General features: G+C 31.4%; 1 protein-coding gene across 6 annotated transcripts in view; it reads left to right on the top strand.

The window, feature by feature from the left end:
- LOC143057180 (basement membrane-specific heparan sulfate proteoglycan core protein-like) overlaps positions 1–20910 on the top strand; it is a 188417-nt gene that overhangs the window by 14272 nt on the left and 153235 nt on the right. For all 6 annotated transcript variants that reach the window (XM_076230436.1, XM_076230440.1, XM_076230437.1 and 3 more), the window contains exons 2-4: positions 938–1085; positions 17252–17417; positions 18392–18543. In XM_076230436.1, the coding sequence (XP_076086551.1) occupies positions 938–1085; positions 17252–17417; positions 18392–18543 (466 nt within the window). The remainder of the gene's footprint in view (positions 1–937; positions 1086–17251; positions 17418–18391; positions 18544–20910) is intronic.

The raw sequence follows: 20910 nt of genomic DNA, 5'->3' as shown, positions 1-20910 counted from the left end.
ATTTTTTCTTCAAGGACCACAAGGGGAAAAAAATAAAAAGTTTTGAGAATCCTGTCTTTGAGGGTTAAAAAATCCAATTTAAAGTATATATTTTTTTTACTGAGTAATTTATAATTAATGCAACATATGATGAACATGTAAATAAATATACATATAAGGTTTAATCATGTAAATGTAGCATACATTGCATGTAGTATTTGGTTTCTTCCGAAGGTCAGCCATGTATGTATAGATTAACAACATTGAAACTGAATATAGTTTATGTCATTGACATGTATGTATTAAAGTTTATTGACAAAACCTGGAGTTTTAAATTTCATTCAGATTTTAATTTTATAGCTGTCAATGAAATTTGATAGCAGAAAAGGTCAGTAAACTGATGTGTCACTTTAACATATACTGAGAAAATTTGTTAGAAATAAAGGAAAAGTGGAGTGCATGTATACCTCACCTGGGAAGTATTTAAAAATAAATAAATGTAGTACGATTGCCAATGAGACAAGAAGATCAAATGACATAGCTGGTTTTCAAAGCTGAAAAATGAAAAACTAAGGATCAGGGGCAGATGCAAGCGAGATTGTGGCGGGCTGCTGCACCCTCCCCTTCCAAAATAAAAATGCAAAGCATGGGTTGTCCTCAGCATAATAAAGAATATTTTATCTTAAAAATTTAGTTTTAGGCCCCCTTTACCTAAAATACTGCCTTCAACAATGAGCAAAGCCCATACCACATTGTCAGGACCCGAAATGACAATTCATACGAAGAAAACTAACGACCTAATTTATGTACAAAAAATGTTTACTTTACTTACATGTACAAAATGTAGAATTTCATTTTAAAAGTTACATAATGTATTCTATTTAAAAAAAAAAATAAAAAATTCCAATATCATTTTGATAGTAGTCATGGTAGTAACTCTTAATTTTATGTTTTTCAGGAAAAAGATTTTGAATTTTTAGATGAAGAATTATCATTACATAAAGTAGAAAAACGTTCCGTAACAGATGATGAAGATTTTTTAAATGATGAATCAGGATCAACACCAGAGGGCAGTGGTGACACTGACGAAAAAGTCAGTTACAGAGGTAAACACATTTCTTGTAACTGTTATCATTTTAAGGATAAGAAAGACATAATTGTTTACCTTTTTTAATTTTATGCAATGAAATTATTACATAAGGTCAGGTGTGGTCTAGTATAATACTAAAATTACACATTTAGCTCTATTAGTTCCAAGGACACAGTTATCGTACTTAATATAGTCCCTAGTGGGAACAGTGTATAACTTGGATTTTTAATTTGATACACTTTCCCAATTTATTTCTTTGCATGAAATATTAAGAAGGTGGATGAAATTACATGTTTAAAAAATTTGGGTGCTGAATCTTTATGTTATTTGTAGTGATTTGTTCCAGTTCAAAAAGGTCAAATTTGATTACGTCTGAAGCTGTCAAACTGAATTTTAGACCCCCTCAACATAGAATTGTCAATATTTTGAGTTAGAGCTGGTAGAAGTTTCTATAATTTTGATATTATTTGTCCCACTAGTGGTAAACTACCCTGTAAAAATGTTTTTGAGATAGAGATGGTGTGAATTTGAATTTTGAATTTGAATTTATTGTCTAAAAGAAATGCACTTCGAATTAACTCACTCACTCACTCAGTGTTCTTAGACCTTTTTATGAAAGGTGTTGATTGATTAGTAGGGTTATCAAGGCTGTAGCTATGCATCTTATTTTAGTGAGGCAAAATAATTGAGCCGAGCAAAGCGAGGCGAAATTTTTTTTTCAGGGTATGAAATGAATGGTGCAAAATCCTGCATTCTAAGCATTTTTAGAGAGTTTGATAATGTTTTGAATTTGGACACTTTTTATATATTTTTTTTTTATATTTTAAGACTTTTACTTACACCAAATTTTTAACAACTTTATTTAAATTTATATGTAAGATAATCATCCAAATATCACTGAAATGAGTCTGCTGTCAGAACATAGAACAAACATCGATTCAGTAGAGTTTGCCAAATTTTTCTATGGCCGGTTCAGTCAAATCGTTTCAGAATCATAATTTGGTCTGCTGATATCCTTATCGCGATGAACATGGCAAGCCCGCAAAATCTCTCGCCACTCATGCATGCTCTTTTCAAAGTTTTCAGTCGTTTCAGGGCTGTCTATGTTTCACATTATCATCAACACAATGATCAATGTCTTCTTCCAATTCCTTCTCCATCAGCAATTTGGTAGCAGCATCGGTAGTAACAGTTTTGTTTGCAAAAGTGAATTAAGCTTTCCTGTAAGCACCATCATACAGTTGCAGTTACAAAATATCAAACTCGCTTTTATGCTGACAAAGAGTAGACAAACTATATAAATGTATATGATGCTGTCTATAGAGTATATATGATATGGGTACAGGGGAATTGGAATGGAGGTTTTGACGTTTACATGTAGGTCCATAATTTCAAAATATTTCTGGAAATAGTTGGTGGTATTTTAGTTCCAGAATCTATAAATTTAGGGGTTAGGGGTATGGGTGTCTGATTCCGAAACCCAGAATATAAAGAAACGAAATTCCGTAGTCCCGAATAAGTAAAGACAAAATCCTGTGTTATAGGTTCTACCATTCCTCAATAATATCAAATTGGAATATGGGATATTCTTTCAATTTTTAAGGTTAAAGAAACACCTTTGAATAGACTTATTAAGAAGGGATATAATTACGATACTGTTGTCAAGTCATTAAAGATTGCATATTTTGGCGTTAATATTGAGTCACTGATAAGGTCTTTGCATCGGAACTAAACACATTTATTCTAAAAACAGTTGTTGGCATGACACGGGTTATGTTCTTTTCATATATGTTATGATGGTATGATACTAAACCCCTAACGGGAAGGATTGTGCCTGATGTTCATATGATGAAATCATAATCTTTCAGTCAGTTTAATTGAAGTCTGGAGCTGGCATGTCAGTTAACTGCTAGTAGTCTGTTGTTATTTATGTATTATTGTCATTTTGTTTATTTTCTTTGGTTACATCTTCTGACATCAGACTCGGATTTCTCTTGAACTGAATTTTAATGTGCGTTTTGTTATGCGTTTACTTTACTACATTGGTTAGAGGTATAGGGGGAGGGTTGAGATCTCACAAACATGTTTAACCCCGCCGCATTTATGCGCCTGTCCCAAGTCAGGAGCCTCTGGCCTTTGATAGTCTTGTATTATTTTAATTTTAGTTTCTTGTGTACAATTTGGAAATTAGTATGGCGTTCATTATCACTGGACTAGTATATATTTGTTTATGGGCCAGCTGAGGGACGCCTCCGGGTGCGGGAATTTCTCGCTACATTGAAGACCTGTTGGTGACCCTCTGCTGTTGTTTTTTATTTGGTCGGGTTGTTGTCTCTTTGACACATTCCCCATTTCCATTCTCAATTTTATGGATAGAAACTAATCCATGCGTGTTTCATATTATTTATATTTTATTCATCTGTAAAGAGAAAGATTAAAGTTCGTGAAATGAATACGCAGACAGGACAGCCCCCTTGTGATGACTTGATTTGTCAAAAGTTGGTTAAACGGAGAAATGAATACGCAGACAGGACTGCCCCCTTGTGATGACTTGATTTGTCAAAAGTTGGTTAAACGGAGAAATGAATACGCAGACAGGACTGCCCCTTTGTGATGACTTGATTTGTCAAAAGTTGGTTAACCGGAGAAATGAATACGCAGATAGGACTGCCTCCTTCCGAAGACCACTACTTGATCATTTGTCAGTCTACTTATCGTTTTTGGATTGTTCTAATGAAGTTATATGCAATACTCAGACTCTGTTCACAAAAAAACTAGTTTACTAGAATTATTCCTTCTTTACCTTCAGTGTCGCTTTTCCTTTTCTGCAAGAGCCTGTTTTAAACTAGAGATCCATGATGATTATCATTACTAGGTTAATGTTATCGAGAAACATCACCCGTGGAGATGCTGAGTTATATCCAGGAAGAATAGTTTAAAAGGAATGATGACAAGTTATATAGAAATTCGGGTTGAGACAGAACAACAAATGACTATTATATTGATATATATGTACCAAAAAATAGTCAGTGTCGAAATTTTAGTGAGGCAATTGCCTCACTTGCCTCAAGGGTAGCTACGGCCTTGGTTATACAGTATACACTAAAAATATCTGAACCCATGTCCTAATTTGGTTATGTGTACATTTGTGGCACACTTAGACTGTGGTAAAAGTTAAAAACATTTGAAGCAATGATACATATATATAAACCATGTTACCTACATATTACATGAGCATTGTATGTCTGGAAGACATTTGTTAGTCAAACTGAATTGATATGTTATTGTTTTATGAGACTCCCCCACTCATAAAATATCTTAATACATTGTCATAATTCAATTTATCAGTTCTTTTATGTGTGAAGATCTTTTAATATTTATCAAATCTGGAATCAAATAAAAAGTGTCACCCATGCATGCAACAACAACAAAAAAACAACACTAAACAACAAAAATATTAAAAAAAAAAAAAACAGGACAAAGGGAACAAAAAACTTCAGATTAAAATTGAATACAAAGATCAAAGCATTACAAAAACAATGTATAAGAAAACTAGTAAAAAGGTAAGATGTTTTGGCTGACAAGAGTTTTCTTAGACCTTTGGTCATAGAGGAAAACCTATTTGACCAAATAAGTTCAAATTTACACTTGCAAAGCTATATAATATACTTAGGACTCCCAATTATACTTTTTTTGTAACGATATTTTGGCTTGCTTAAGATTTCTAAGAACTTTGGTGACTTTGGTCATTGTTGAAAAGCAATATGACAAAATTTGATCAAGTTTACACTATAAAATATAAAATGTACATAATCTTTTGGCTACAAATAATAACATCAGATAACTGCATGTGGCCTATCTCAGTTTTAAATAAAGACAACTTATCCTGTTTACATGACTGAGCCGAGGGACAGAGTCTGATGTTTTTACATGACCCGAGGTAAAGATCACATGACCTGAGGTAAAGATCGTAGATGATATGTGAGACTTACATGTTCAGGGTCAGAATCTTCACAGATTTCTCTTCATCTTGTTTGTCATTGATTTATTTATAGCCGTAAACAAAAATTGAAAATGTTTATTTGAAGGTTTTGCTTGTTTGCTGTTGGCAAATGTAAAAATAGTTGGATACAGTTACTTTTTAATTTTTGTACATGCTAAATTGTTTAAGTTTAAATTGAAAAAAAGCTATGTCTGTTTTGTTTTACTAATGTCATTCTATAATTTTCAATATAGTTTTCATAAGAATTACTTGACTGCTTTAAAAATGTTCATTTTTGTTATATCATGGCCTTTTATAGCTGACTATACTGCATAGGTTTGGCTCATTGTCATTTGGTCTTTTGCGGACAGCTGTCTCATTGGCAATCATACCACATCTTCTTATTTTTATGTAGCTATATTCTTGTGCTAATTTGGTTATATCTGATCCTAATAATAATATGAAATAAGAAGATGTGGTACGATTGCCAATGAGACAACTTATCTATGATGTAGATGTTAGGATGTCAGTCTATATTTGTTCTGCCTCTGTACACTTTGTCAATGTTTGTTTTAGACATTCCATCATATATTTGTTCCTGGAACAATTATTCTGTACCCTGTATTTCATAAGGAACACATGGTTTCTCTGATCTTGTATATTCATGTAAAAGTACATAAACATTCTTCGATCAACTCTTTTTCATTAACACCCTGTCATGTTAGTGTAAACATCAAATTCATTTTATATGTAATACATCTAAATCTGATGGGACAAAGATGTTACAGATTCTTGAATGGGTGATTTGTAAAGGTTTTATTTGGAGATGAAATTGGCATGAACTTAGGTAACAAAACTTTTGAAGTTTTGCTACAGAGAGGAAAAGGGTCTTTGAAAATAAGGTAGCATCAGTTTAAAGTTTTACCTAAAGATGAAAATGTGTTTTGAGTCTAAGGGAACATAAGTTTAAAGTTTTTATCTGGTCACAAAAAGGGTCTTCAAGCTTTCATAAGTAAGAATAAGATTAAAGTTTTTACCAGGCGATGAAAAGGGGCTTTGAGCTTAAGTATAATATAAGTTTTTAAGTTTTAACAAAGAGATGAAAAGGGGCTTTGAGCCTAGGTCGAATCAGTTTTATGTTTTATCAAGTGATGAAGAGGGGCTTTGAGCTTAGGTCGAATCAGTTTCATGTTTTATCAAGTGATGAAAAGGGGCTTTGAGCTTAGGTCGAATCAAAACTGTGTGATAGAATTTTATGTAGAGGCTAAGAACCACAGCTACATTTTAGAAATAACTTGTCACAAAGTTGTGGATCTTATGGGTTGTCAAGGTTGATAACACCTCCTAGTACTACAGGTCGGTCATTTAAAGACTTATCAACTGTATCATATACTTTGATGTATATATATATGCATCTGCAGATTTACCAATAAACATTATGTGATCCTGAGCTTTAATTTTATATACTTTCAATAATGCAGATGGGCAACTGATTAATTTCTACTGCTAGTATTCAATTGTGTAGCCGACTTAATTGTTGGAAAAGAGGGACGAAAGATACTAAAGGGACAGAGGAAAAACGTATAATAGTCTTCAGCTTGGGATCACATAATATTTTTTGGTATATCTGCAGATGCGTATACGTCAATGTATATGATATGGTTGATATGTTTTAAAATGACCGACCTCTAGTGAGAGATAAATTTTGAAAAAAACAAATGTGGTGGACTTATAATAGTGTTTGATCTTTATGAAGAATAAATATACATATAGGTGTACACCTTTTAAGACTTATGATTGTAATAATTTTATCAATAGGTGGGGCTCTAAAAAATCATGACTCAGAAAAAAAAGAAAGCTGTAGTTATTGTTACACATAGGGTAATTAATTAATGTATACTATATTATATATGGTTATTGCATATAGATTTGTGAATAAATATTCATCACAATTAAAATCATGCAATGACCTTTTTTCAAATTCAAATCCAGGATTTAAAAAAAAGGGGGAAGGGGGTAGGGCAATAAAGGAGAAAACATTTAATTCAGCATTAGGAGTGGGACTTGTAAAAAGTCTATGCAGTAACCATGTATGTAGCTCCATAAAGGGTCCATGCTTTTTTAATTATCCATTTTTAGATGGTGACGTTCCCTTGTCACCATCTTACGGTGTTTATATATCTCAACTTGTACGATTCGCTCGTGTATGTAACAATGTTTTAGATTTTAACGAGAGAAATTTATGTATAACTGAAAAATTATTACACCAGGGTTTTCGATATCACAAACTAGTCAAAACATTTACTAAATTTTATTATCGGTATAAGGACATCATTCGTAAATATAGCTCAACATGCAGACTTCTTATACGTTCAGGTATTTCACATCCAATTTTTTATGGAAATATTCTTTATAAAGCACAAAGGTGTCAGTATTCACCTCAAAAACTAACAAAACCTTTGAATAGACTTATTAAGAAGGGATATAGTTACGATACTGTTGTCAGGTCATTAAGGATTGCATATTTTGGCGTTAATATTGATTCACTTCCAGGGTCTTTGCATTGGAACTAAACACATTTATTCAAAAACCAGTTGTTGGCATGACACGGGTTATGTTCTTCTCATATATGTTATGATGGTATGATACTAAACCCCTAACGGGAAGGATTGTGCCTGATGTTCATATGATGAAATCATAATCTTTCAGTCAGTTTAATTGAAGTCTGGAGCTGGCCTGTCAGTTAACTGCTAGTAGTCTGTTGTTATTTATGTATTATTGTCATTTTGTTTATTTTCTTTGGTTACATCTTCTGACATCAGACTCAGACTTCTCTTGGACTGAATTTTAATGTGCTATTGTTATGCGTTTATAGAGGTATAGGGGGAGGGTTGAGATCTCACAAACATGTTTAACCCCGCCACATTTTTGCGCCTGTCCCAAGTCAGGAGCCTCTGGCCTTTGTTAGTCTTGTATTATTTTAATTTTAGTTTCTTGTGTACAATTTGGAAATTAGTATGGCGTTCATTATCACTGAACTAGTATATATTTGTTTAGGGGCCAGCTGAAGGACGCTTCAGGGTGCGGGAATTTCTCGCTACATTGAAGACCTGTTGGTGACCTTCTGCTGTTTGTTTTTTGCTATGGTCGGGTTGTTGTCTCTTTGGCACATTCCCCATTTCCATTCTCAATTTTATTCTTTACCCTTCACTGCTTTTATTGCATGGATTTATAAATGTTTCTCGTTAATTAGATAAAGGACAGTGTTTCACATTGTACAAAAATTAGATAAAAAATTCTGACTTGTAAATAACCAATAAAATCTTAAAAGATCTACATTCTTTGACACAGGTTAAAAGATCTCTGTGACATTAAGTGTCTAGGTTAAGTAGCAGAGTATAGACACAGAGATAATATTTACATTTGGTTATGTTTGGAAAGTGGCCATTTAAATCAAGATGATGTCTTATATACATTTTTGTATAGTAGACTTATATATTTAATAGAAAAACATTTGAACTGATCATGAAACATGAATTATAAGAAGAGTTAAGGTCAAGAAACAGTAAATGGGCTAAGTCACTGATTTGGGTATCATTTTACATATAACTTTTGCTCGTACAAAGAAAAAATTAAAAAAAAAAACCACAATGGTTTTGTCTCTTTTTCTGAATTATAACTGATTGAATTCTTTCAAAATACATTTGTTTAGATAGCAAATAAAATCGGTGAAAATTAGATTTTAATCTGAAATTTCTGTGACATCAGCCTATTTAGTATAACTTGACCTTAAGTTTCTATTGTATTTAGAAATTTGTAGAGGTGATGGATTTTATCAATTAGAAGTAGAAATAAGTACTTTTGGGTATTTCTTTTGAAGAAGCTGCATATGTTCCTAAATTAGGATGGATGGCACTTCTATTACTCTGACCTTGACATTTTGTGTAAGGGGTTAAGCTACACTTACTGAATTCTACTGTGTACTTTTGTCTGAAGAGGAGTCATTATTGTTTGGAAGATGTTAATTAATGGATTTTGTTTCAGAGCCAAACTTAAAATTCTTTCTGAGTAAAGTGCTCATACTTGTTGTTTTTTTCATAAAAGCTATAATGCTTAAAATAACGAAAATCATGGAAATTGAAAATTTATGCTACATGTTTCAAGTTGAGTGCCAAATTCTGCCACATTATTTTCGCAAAATAGGATCACTTAAAAAACAATTTCAACACTTTCCTTTAAATTAGCAATATGACACCACTATTTTAACAATGTGAATAATCTTAAATTGCAAAAATAAATATCAAAAGGTCTTGATGGGGTTTCAGTCTAGAAAAAGTAAATAATCTTAAATTGCAAAAAAAAAATAAAAAAATTAATATCAAAAGGTCTTGATGGGGTTTCAGTCTAGAAAATTGATGGGGAAAATAGAGAATTGGGCTAAAAAAATAAAGAATTGACAAAAAAAAGTGAAAAAATAATGAAAAAAAAATAGAGAATAATGAAAAAATCATAAAGAATAGTGTTTTAGCTGTCAACATGGTTCTAAAGAAATTGCTTAAGTATATGTATAAATACTTGACTAAATTACAGTTAAACTTTTAACAACTTTGTGAAATCAATTGCCATCTTCCAGAAATGAAATATGTCAAAATAAATGACTGTGAAATTGGTTATTATGAATTCACAAATGGAAATGTTATAACTGCCACCAAAATGTCATATTGCATGTCAAAGCAATTACGGTTTCACTAAACTATTTGTTTTTTTTATGTACCTTACTATTTCAATTGCATATTTCATGTGATGATAAGGTAAACGGACCTGTGACTTTTTTTCCTGCATTTGATGATAAGTACGTAAAGTGCAATTTGATGGGAGTCAGAGTGCCCTTAAAAAAGTTTGATCAATGTACAGTAAGACAACTATATTTTTTTCTGGAAAAATGTGAGGGAGGTTTTCATCTATTTTAGTATTCTTTACCATTGTTTAAAATGACTTCAATAAAAAGCATTTGTTTTTATTAGAGTTTAAGAAAACGGTTTTTATGGCCCTGCAACAAAGTTGTCGGTGCCATATAGTTTTTCCCTGGTCTGAAATTCCGTAATTCCATCATTCCGTCATTCCTCAACAAACCAATATACAGAGTTTTTTCTAAACGCCTTCAGATATTAGGCTGATTTTTGGTATGTGAGTTAACCATGATAAAATGAGTTACAGATCAAGTTAAAGTTTCGTTCTGCTCTGCAAATTTTGGACTTTGATAAATTGTTGAAAATCACAGTTATACAGACTTTTTTTCTTAACACTTTCAGATATTGGACTGATTTTTGATATGTGAGTTACTCATGATGAGTTACAGATCAAGTTTATGTTTTGTTCCACTCCGCTTATTTTTGTCGATATTACGGGCTATGAACTTTGATAAATTGTTGAAAATCACAGTTATACAGTCTTTTTTTCTAAACTCTTTCAGATATTGGGCTGATTTTTGGTGTGTGAGTTACAGATCAAATTTCAGTTTTGTTCCACTTTGCTATTTTTTTCCAAAATTAACGGTTTACAACTTAGAAAATTGTTGAAAATCACAGATTACAGACTTTTTTTTCTATATGCCTCCAGATTTTGAGCTGATTTTTGATATTTGAGACTACCATCATGTTTGTGTCCACATGTGTTATTGAAATTGCAGATTTTGTCAACTTCTTGAGACAGGACCGTTTGTGTCACTTTGACACATCTAGTTATTCTATTGAAGTTAGGGAAAAATATGAATACATCATTGAATTTAAAAAAAAAAAATGTTTTTTCTTGTTTGTTATGGGGAAAAATATATTGTATTGGTATTGGTTTTGCTCATTGTTAAAGGCCATATGATGACCTATAGTTGCAAACTTCTATGGCATTTTGTCTGTTGTGGAGAGTTGCCTCACATCTTCTTATCTTTATACAGCAAATCTATACTATTAAAGGAGAAGACCTCATTTTATGTGTCACTTCTCTTCCTTCCACAATAAATTTATCATCATGCCTCTGTGTCCTATAGTTACATGACATAGTCACATTTGTCATCCATTCTTATGATTATTCAGTTTGGGTTATTTTGGAAGAAAAACGAAAAAAAAAAAGATGTCCCGGTATTGTTTTTTGACATTGGGCCAACTTTTAAGTCATGAAAGACTTCTGGTTTTTAACTTTTATAAACATATTATTTTCATATTAAAAATTCTGGAATAGGACAATTATTTTTCGGGTTATTCTTCATTTATTACTATGATTATACTCAGTCTCCTATAATGCATGTATGTACAATATAGAGACCCTCTAGATGATCGCAGTGGAGAATCAAATGGGAATGGATTGTTAATAGCAACAAGGATTTGTATAGTACTATACAAATACTTGATAGCAAATACACTTTATAATATATGTATGCTCATAGTATACAAAAATGTGAAAATTATGGAATTTAATAGAAAAATGAAGAATGGATTAAAATAATTGTCAGTGGCGGATTTTCATAATTTCATAATTTTCATATGTGGGGCCCATTGCTTAAGAGGGGGCCCTGCTCAAGATATGCTTATATTGTTGTCAGGTCATTAAAGATTGCATTTTTTGGCGTTAATATTGATTCACTTATAGGGTCTTTGCATCAGAACTAAACACATTTATTCAAAAACCAGTTGTTGGCATGACACGGGTTATGTTCTTCTCATATATATGTTATGATGGTATGATACTAAACCCCTAACGGAAGGATTGTGCCTGATATTCATATGATGAAATCACAATCTTTCAATCTGTTTTATTGAAGTCTGGAGCTGGCCTGTCAGTTAACTGCTAGTAGTCTGTTGTTATTTATGTATTATTGTCATTTTGTTTATTTTCTTTGGTTTCATTTTCTGACATCAGACTCAGACTTCTTGAACTGAATTTTAAATGTGCGTATTGTTTGAGTTTACTTTTCTACATTGGCTAGAGGTATAGGGGGAGGGTTGAGATCTCATAAACATGTTTAACCCCACCACATTTTTGCGCCTGTCCCAAGTCAGGAGCCTCTGGGCTTTGTTAGTCTTGTATTATTTTAATTTTAGTTTCTTGTGTACAATTTGGAAATTAGTATGGCGTTCGTTATCACTGAACTAGTATATATTTGATTAGGGGCCAGCTGAAGGACACCTCCGGGTGCAGTAATTTCTCGCTACATTTAAGACCTGTTGGTGACCTTCTGCTGTTGTTTTTTTCTATGGTTGGGTTGTTGTCTCTTTGACACATTTCCCATTTCCATTCTCAATTTTATTCATTGATTCCCTATGTAATCAACCGTTTTTTTCAAATACAATAGATCTAAATACAAAAAGCACTCAGTTTTCGGTTTCGGTTAAACTAACCAATGAATGAATATCTTTAATCAACAATATTGAATCAATTCATTTACCAATAAATGAGTTGAAGATGATGATTGTTGTTTGCATCTCCCGCAATGGAGGGGTGAGGGGTAAGAAATTTCGTTCGGATAGTGGGTTAAATGATGTCGAAAGTATGTGTTTGGGCCCGTGTGTTCAGTTTCGGTATGCAAGTTATCTTAATATGTTGTTCCTCGTAAAGATAAACATTTACATAATAGTAGGTTACCGATGTGTCCCTGATTGCTCTCTAAAAAATTGTATAACACTAGGTTCACAATTTAGTAAGTTTCTGTGTACCAGCTTAGTACTACAAATGTATTGGTCGGACTATTGGTGAGTCAGACCAATAGGGTGTCGGACTAATGGGGTGTCGGACCAATGGGGTGTCGGACTAGTGGGGTGTCGGACCAATGGGGTGTCGGACTAACGGGTCGTCGGAACATCAGGGCTGCCCCTTTCAAAAATTCATCTTACAACAGTTTACATACTTTCAACCAAGCTCTAAATGCCCGCAATATCCCGGGTGTGTTCTTGTAGATTATGAAATTAAAAACAAGCAGTGAAGCATTGTTAAATGAAAAACAAGCTCAAATATATGCAAAATATCTCAGTCACAAGGATTGGCAAGCAAAATAAATTTTAGCCAAAATGAAAACTGCATGTTTCAATTTTATTAAGTTATATAGTGTATGGTTCATAGATCCTCTGTTTCTGTTTCACTGCAAAAGTCACTATGCACCTGTGGTCTAAAATGAATTAAAACAGAATTGCCAGATTTCTGGAAAATTAGAGATTAATTACTAAACGAAACACCTGGATTTTTCATCTGATTTTTAAAAGTGAAATTCACAAAATCACAGCCTTGCGATCCTGTAATAGTGTGGTAAGGGAAAAAGAATGGTCAATTAGACATCAACCCAACCAAACACAACAAAGTAAAGAAAACTAAAAACACATGAAGAGTTTAGGTGTGCTTAAAGCAGTGGGTCAGTCTTCACAATCAAGTTTTGAAGCACATTTTGGAGAATCTTTATATATTGAATCTAATTTAGACTGCACGCAGTACATTTTCTTATAGACCTAATAGAATTTTACAAGCTTTGGCTGGTGGGTCTAGTAAAGACTCCTAGGTACAAGCACTTGTACACTGATTCATTTTCTTATGTTGAATTAATTTGTGGTTGGAAATTCCAGAGAGATCTGAGAAGAATCTCATAGACTATTTTTATAGACTGTAATTATCTATTGGAAAGTATTTATTTTTTATGATCTTATATCTGTTCCTCGTTTATGAAAAATCGTTTGATATTACCATTAATTGTTAAGGTACCAATTACATAAAAGAGAGGGATATTACAAGTTACCAATTATACATAAAAGAAAAAGGTCTGTTTGAATCGTTAACATTCTTTACTAATGTAATAACATCGGATGATGACCTTCTGCTTTGGTGCATCAGTTAAATTGCCAGACGTTTTCATGTTTACATGTGAAAAACTTGAAAATCTTAGGTGGGATGTGGTAATTTTTGTCTATACCGAAGAAAATTATAAACATTTGAAGATCAGTTTGAATGAAAAAGATAATTAATGACACTTAAAAGTCACTTTAAAGAAAATTAATTAAATGTTTGAAAATAATAGAATTAGAGGAGGAATATTTGAAAATAAGAGTAGGAATAAGTTGTAAATATTTGAGAGTTAAAACAATTGAAAATATGAGTAGGAGTAATGATTATAGCAGGCTGAAAATTGTATATGCCAGGCACACATTTCCTCTATTAAAACTCACCCATTTAATGCTGATATCTACAAAGGCTGATAAAAAATCTTTTGTTTTTGGTCATGATTGCTTGAATTGCCCATCTTTAGAAGTCAATTCTTGATAGATGAAGTCTTCTGAAAGGAGTTTTTTTGAATATATCAATTAGACAGCAAACCAACACATAAAAAAACAAAAAAGACACATTAAAAGATAAACATGATGTCTGCAACAATAGCCAGGTGTCAATACAAAATGTTAAGCTTATAATGCACTAGTTTAAAGAGTTTGGAATAAATTTATTTTAATTTATTATTCTTTGTTGGATACCAATTTTTCGTTGTTTTTTGTGGGTACAGGTGAACCATGAATACAAATGTTTAATGAACTACAAATTTTCTATAGTCTTTGTATGCCTAGATTGGAGAAACCACAAAATCAAATATTGTTGAAAATGTTTGTTTTCTCCCATCCATGAAAATTGAATCCCACGAAAATAGAAGTATCCTTAGGATGTCACGGAATAGAATGATATAAGTTCCAAAAAGAAAATATATTCTGGAATAATATTTCCACAGGAATAAATATTACAGTATATGTTCCTAACGGAATAAATGGTATAGAATATTTGTTCCAACAGGAATAAATATCATGACAATGTTTATAACAAAGTTTCCATTGGAACCTCTGTTAAGGGGAACAAATATACGTTGACAGCAACTGGGAATAAACAGTTTTAAACATCAACATAAAATTTAGCAAACTTAAAAAAACCCTAACATGAATAATCATCAGCTTGAATCACTGCAGCAAGCATAAAACTACCTTTTTGTGAAGCTATGAAAGGTCCACTAGAGTTATACATGTATTTTCAAATATGTTTGGTTAAATATTACAATAGAATATAAGTCCTTGACCTTTGTTTTGTCAGAATATTTTTTCATGATTATCAAATTGCATGCTTATGAAAACTTCACCCTAAAACTATTCAAGTGTAACTTATTTGTCTGGAAAATTGTGAGTTTTGAATTAATCTTATACGAAATGGATAAAGAAATATATATATGATGATTAAACCAGAACTGCTTAGGGCTAAGGTAGAACTCTGGGAAACTCAAAAGTCAGTTATAAATTAACAGAAAAGCGACCTAAAATATGCTGTTGCAATTTAACACTTTTTTAATTTCAAAATTTATTGAATGAGTCAAGTTCTTATGACATATTTCAATTGAGATTTTAGTAAACAGAAATTCCTTTAATTCTTAATCTTAAGGAACCCTGCACATGGCAGGTGCAATTGACTTCATTCTCAATTAACTAGGATTGTCAGTTTCCCTGCAGGAGGTGGAAGTTTTCTGTGAGTTTCTTGAACCAATAAAAACTAATCCAAAAATTAAGGACAATGGGTCTGAAAGTGGCGTTAATTTAAACAAACAATAGATTAATGGTTTAAAATTTCTGGAATAAGAGTTATTGTTAGCCAAAAAAAATCATTGTTTGCAATATCATACATACAAAACAGTTTTTGATCAAAACAATAAAAATTTTCGTATGAAATTTACCTATAGCATCTATTTGGGTCTAGCGTTAATAAAAATATTTTCATAGAAATAAGAAGATGTGATATGAATTTGGGTTGTAATAGCCTTATTGATATATGTCCGTTTTCTGCTCCAATAAATGGAAATTGAAAAACAAAAATTTCAAGGCTCACTTCATGAGCTCGGGTTTTTAAAATTAAAAAAAGACTAAGATTACTACTTATTTTTTAAAGCATTAATGGAAATTTTACGAAATGTATGCTAAAGTGACTAAGCAGAAACCAAGAGGTTTTCAATGGCAAAACCATTAAGATATTTAGATCCGGCAAAATGATTTATTATATCATGAAATCATATATAATCCCAATAATTAAACAACAGAAAATAGTTAATTTTGTCCCTTGCAAGAATTTGTAGTGTATATAACTACCAGTAACACTACTCTGTGGTAGTTTCAAGCTCTGGCGAATATTCAGGGAAATAATTAAGGAAGACTCTAATGCCAAAACATGTGTCATAATCAGACGAAGAATTCCAAGCAGGTTATTTTTTCTGCTGTATCACATGAGATGATCTGGTTTTATTGTATAATATAACATTTTGCCAGTTCTAAATAGCTTTATGGATGTCTGTAATCAATGTCAATTGTATAAAGAAAGATTGATATGATAAGCTATTATTAATGATGAAATTTTTTTATGAAGATTTAATTAACAATAAAGGGGGTTTGTGATGGTTATGACAGTTATAACTGTAAGTGAAACTAACAAGTTTGTTGTCTTGCTTGAAAAAGGCATACTGCTGATGAGATCATTGGTTTGTGTTTGAGGAGAAAGGACGGCTATGTGTAGATAAAGCTGTTTGAGGAGAAATGAAGAATATGTGTAGATAAAGTTGATTAAAATACATGAAATGAGTCCCTTAGCTATGTCATTTAGTCTCTTGTGATGATTCGTCTCATTGGGAATCATACCACATCTTCTTACTGTTATATATGTACACTGCAACTTAATAGAATATAATTATAGCAACTTCCACCTGTACTTGCTTTGTTTAGATCAGTCCCTCATAAATAAAACCCATCCCCTCCCCCCCCAAAAAAAAAAATAAAAACAAACAAACTTAAAAACTTGTTTCAGTGAATTTAATCTAATAATTGAAGCTTTGCATCAATTTGTATATACTGTGGATTTATTATTTGTTGTGGGGAAACTAATTTTCGTGGATTACAATTTGAACAGATATTTTCTATATGCTTGTATGTGGATTTTGGCAAAACTAAGAGTTTATATATCCACGAAATTGTTTTTGTCAATTCATGAATATTAGAACCCAAGAAAATAAATGAACCCACAGTGGTTATAGTACATCATGTTAAGTTGTTTTTCATTGAAAACACATAATGTAGTTACCTCCCTATAATAAAGAGTCATACTTGGATATATAATAATTGCATTGCTAAATTATACTGTTTTTAATTTTTTTTCAGTTGTATACAGAGTAGACGTGAACTTCACAGATATTTTATATACGCAGGAATTATCTAACAGAGACAGTAATGAATTCAAAACTTTAGCAGAAAAAATTCAGAATGTCTTAACACCTTTATATATAAATGTACCTGGTACCCAGGAAGTAGTTGTGGTTCAATTTCAGTAAGTACCAGTATTCAATTTAAAGGAAGGTCAGTAATCTATAAATTTTCATTATTTTTCTTCAACAAGAACAGCATTCTCGGAGGAAGGATTTTTTTCAATTTACAATCTTAAACAAGAACACAATTTAAAGCATGCTATTCATTTAATGATGAGATAGATATCCACAAATACATGTATATTAATTAAAGGAGGTGTGTATATGTTATGGGACAGCTACCCAACAACAATAAAGCAGGAGACACCTGATCGTTATGATTGTCAATCTCAAATATCTTACAAATAACATAACTTGACATCTTTTTGATGCACTTTTATTTTTTCTTTCGGATTTCCCACAGCAACACATGGACTGCCAATGCTAAAAACTTCATTCACTTACATTTGAATAAAATGAAACTTGACAGCATTGCTTAATAACATCTGCAGTTATGAATTTCAAACTTTTATATACTAAATTTAGTATCGGTATCTATGATGAGTTTACTTACAACCTGTAAGATTTATTTCCCCAAGGGTATCACAAGCCCAGCAGTCAGCACTTTTTGTGCTGACATGAATTGTCATTGATATGGTTATATTTTTATAAATTTACTGTTTACAAATTTTTGAATTTTTTGAAATACTAAGGCTTTTCTACCTCAGGCATAGATCACCTTAGCTGTATTTGGCAAAACTTTTAGGAATTTTGGTTCTCAATGCTCTTCAAAATCGTACTTTATTTGGGCTTTTTAACTTTTTTGGGTTCGAGCATCACTGATGAGTCTTTTGTAGACGAAACGCACGTCTGGTGTATATACTAAATTTAGTCCTGGTATCTATGATCAGTTTATTTATAGTAAATCTTTTTGAGGTTTATATTTGTTCTGTTCTCAGTTACAATAAAGAAGAAATTTGCAGAGGCAAATATTTGTGTTTCAAAAAGCAAATGCATTGTAGAAACTATAATTCTCATGTTTTTTGTTAATTTTCAGACCTGGATCTCTTCTGACGACTTTTGATTTAACGTCACGAGGTTACTATGACGAACCTGTATTAAGACAAACCATAGAAAAACCCCTTAATGATGGACGAGTTGGACAGTATAGAGCTAGCCCCATTGGTTTTGCTTTCAGATCATTCTCTGGTAAGCACTTGTTTTGTTTAGGAGAGATATTTTGTAAGCCTGTATCCTTAAAACTTATTAAACATAAACAGGTCGAAATTAACTGATAATTTTTACAATGAATAAATGCAAAAATTAACCCAAATATACATATATATTTATTTCTTGCATGATGAGGATGATTTAACTGTGTTGTCAACTAACATAGTTTGAAACAAACTTTTCCTCAAAACCCATATATAGTATGATAAACTTTGACACTTAGGTGAAAATACTTTTGCTTTTTGGTTGCGTTGTAGTCTTTTTAACACATTCCTTATTTCTATTTTCTATTCCATTGCTCTTAAAGTTACCATTAACTTCCATTTGTAATTTTATACCTCAAAATGTCTATTCTAATGTTTTTTGGCACATTTTGAAACAAAACCACATGTCTCCAGGAGACTAAAGCCAAATAATTAAAGCAAAACGAAAAAGAACAACCCTAATTCAAGAAAACTGGTCTTTTTAAATAACTTTACAGTACTATATATAGTTTCGAATAATACTTGTTGGGTTATAATTAATTATGTTTCACTAGCTATTACAGGTCTGAGATCAGGTGCAGATTCAGATTCAGGACTGAGGTGGATAATTCCCCCTAAAAAGATACTAAAAAAACAAAAAAACAAAAAAACAAAACAAACTTGTAAGTTGAAGGAAAATACAGCAAATTTGTACATGATCTTCTAGCTCTGAAATCTCAGGAGCTCCTCTCTAACATCAAATCCTGGATCTGCGCCTGTGCTTCTTTAAATATTGCAGACTATAGATTGTTGTTGACTCACAAAATGTATCTTTTTGTATACTAGGTCACAGTGATCCAACTAGAACGTTAACCCTTCCATCGACTGTTCTTTATCTCAATGGTAAAAGCAACCAATTCATGCTATGCTTTTTTCATATTTTCTATTTTGATAATATTTTTAGGGTTCAGTGGTTTTTATAAGAATGAGTCATATTTTGTCTGGAATTTCAAATTTTATAGCATGCCTTTATGATATTTATAGAAATTCTTTAAACTTATTTTATGAATATATAAATATATTGTATTATAAATTATGAGTTTAAAAATGAACTTTAATGTTTTTAGTAATATTGCATTTGATAACCAGTTGTTCACAAAAATTTGGTTTTTCGTAAAATTATATGAAAGTAAATTTAAGTTTTACAAAAAAGTTTTACAATCGTGTGAATTATATTGGTATTGGTATAGATTTTTTTTTATAGTTCAAAAATCTTTCACCATGAATGAATGATCTTTTTCTCACAAACAGAGAACAAAAATTATTTCCTCACATAAAGAAAAATATTGCTAAGAAATTGTAAATCATGAAATGATGGTTTGAAATTTTTTATACCTTTTTCCCAGGTGTGCATGATTACAATAAAGGTTAAATATGTTTTATAGATAAGCAACTTATATCCTATAATTTATAGATCATTATTTATTTTTATTGGGACAAGATATCTACTTTATATAATTTGAAAAATGAATATTTTCATAACAAAACAAACTTTGAATAGATTTTAAGTTATTGACCTGTAATCATTTGGACATGAGTTTTTATATGTGCACAATTTTATATTCAAGGTAGTTTTTACACAATGCATGATGTTAAAAAAGGGATTATCACATTTATTATAGTAATTTATAGTTTTTTAGGGTTTATTCATAAAATAGTTTTGCTACGGTCACAGCTTTAATGCATTTTTTGTACTTGTACTTTTGTGAATGGGAATTTTTTACATCAACATTAAAAATGTATTTTTCACACTTATGCTTGTATCAATGCACACACATTTATATTTAAAAAAAAAGATGAATTATTGAACAATTTAGTAACGCACAACCTGTAAAATTTTGTCTGTACTATAGTGTTTTTTAAATAGAAGCCCAATTGAATGGAATTGTGCTACATGTATGTAAATTTTGTGCAGTCCTTTGTGTTTTTATAGAAAAAAATCCACTGTTAATTCAGAAAGTTTTTTGATGGTTTTGTAAAATTTGCAAAATCATTGGGCAACCATCTCTGAATAATTTTTTAACCCATTATTATGAAATATTTAAAAAAAAAAAGGGATATTGAACCCCAGAGTCAGCAGGACAAAAAATGAAACTGACAACTTTCTGTAGGAAATGTATTCAGTTGTGTTCCATTTCAGTATATTTTTATGCGTCAGTGAATCTGAAGGTCACTCACCAAATCTTACAGAAAATCCAGATAACTTTTCTTTTATTTAGAAATAATTATTAAATTTTCTAAAAGAAATAGAAAACAGAATAGCCCTTTTGACATAGTTTTATCTATTTGAAGGATCATATTTTATACCTCCACTGGTTCATAA

The sequence above is a fragment of the Mytilus galloprovincialis genome, chromosome 13 (assembly GCF_965363235.1).
Source record: "Mytilus galloprovincialis chromosome 13, xbMytGall1.hap1.1, whole genome shotgun sequence".
Taxonomy (NCBI): domain Eukaryota; kingdom Metazoa; phylum Mollusca; class Bivalvia; order Mytilida; family Mytilidae; genus Mytilus; species Mytilus galloprovincialis.
The sequence above is the reverse complement of the archived record's forward strand: the minus strand, read 5'-3'. Positions and strand labels throughout refer to the sequence as shown.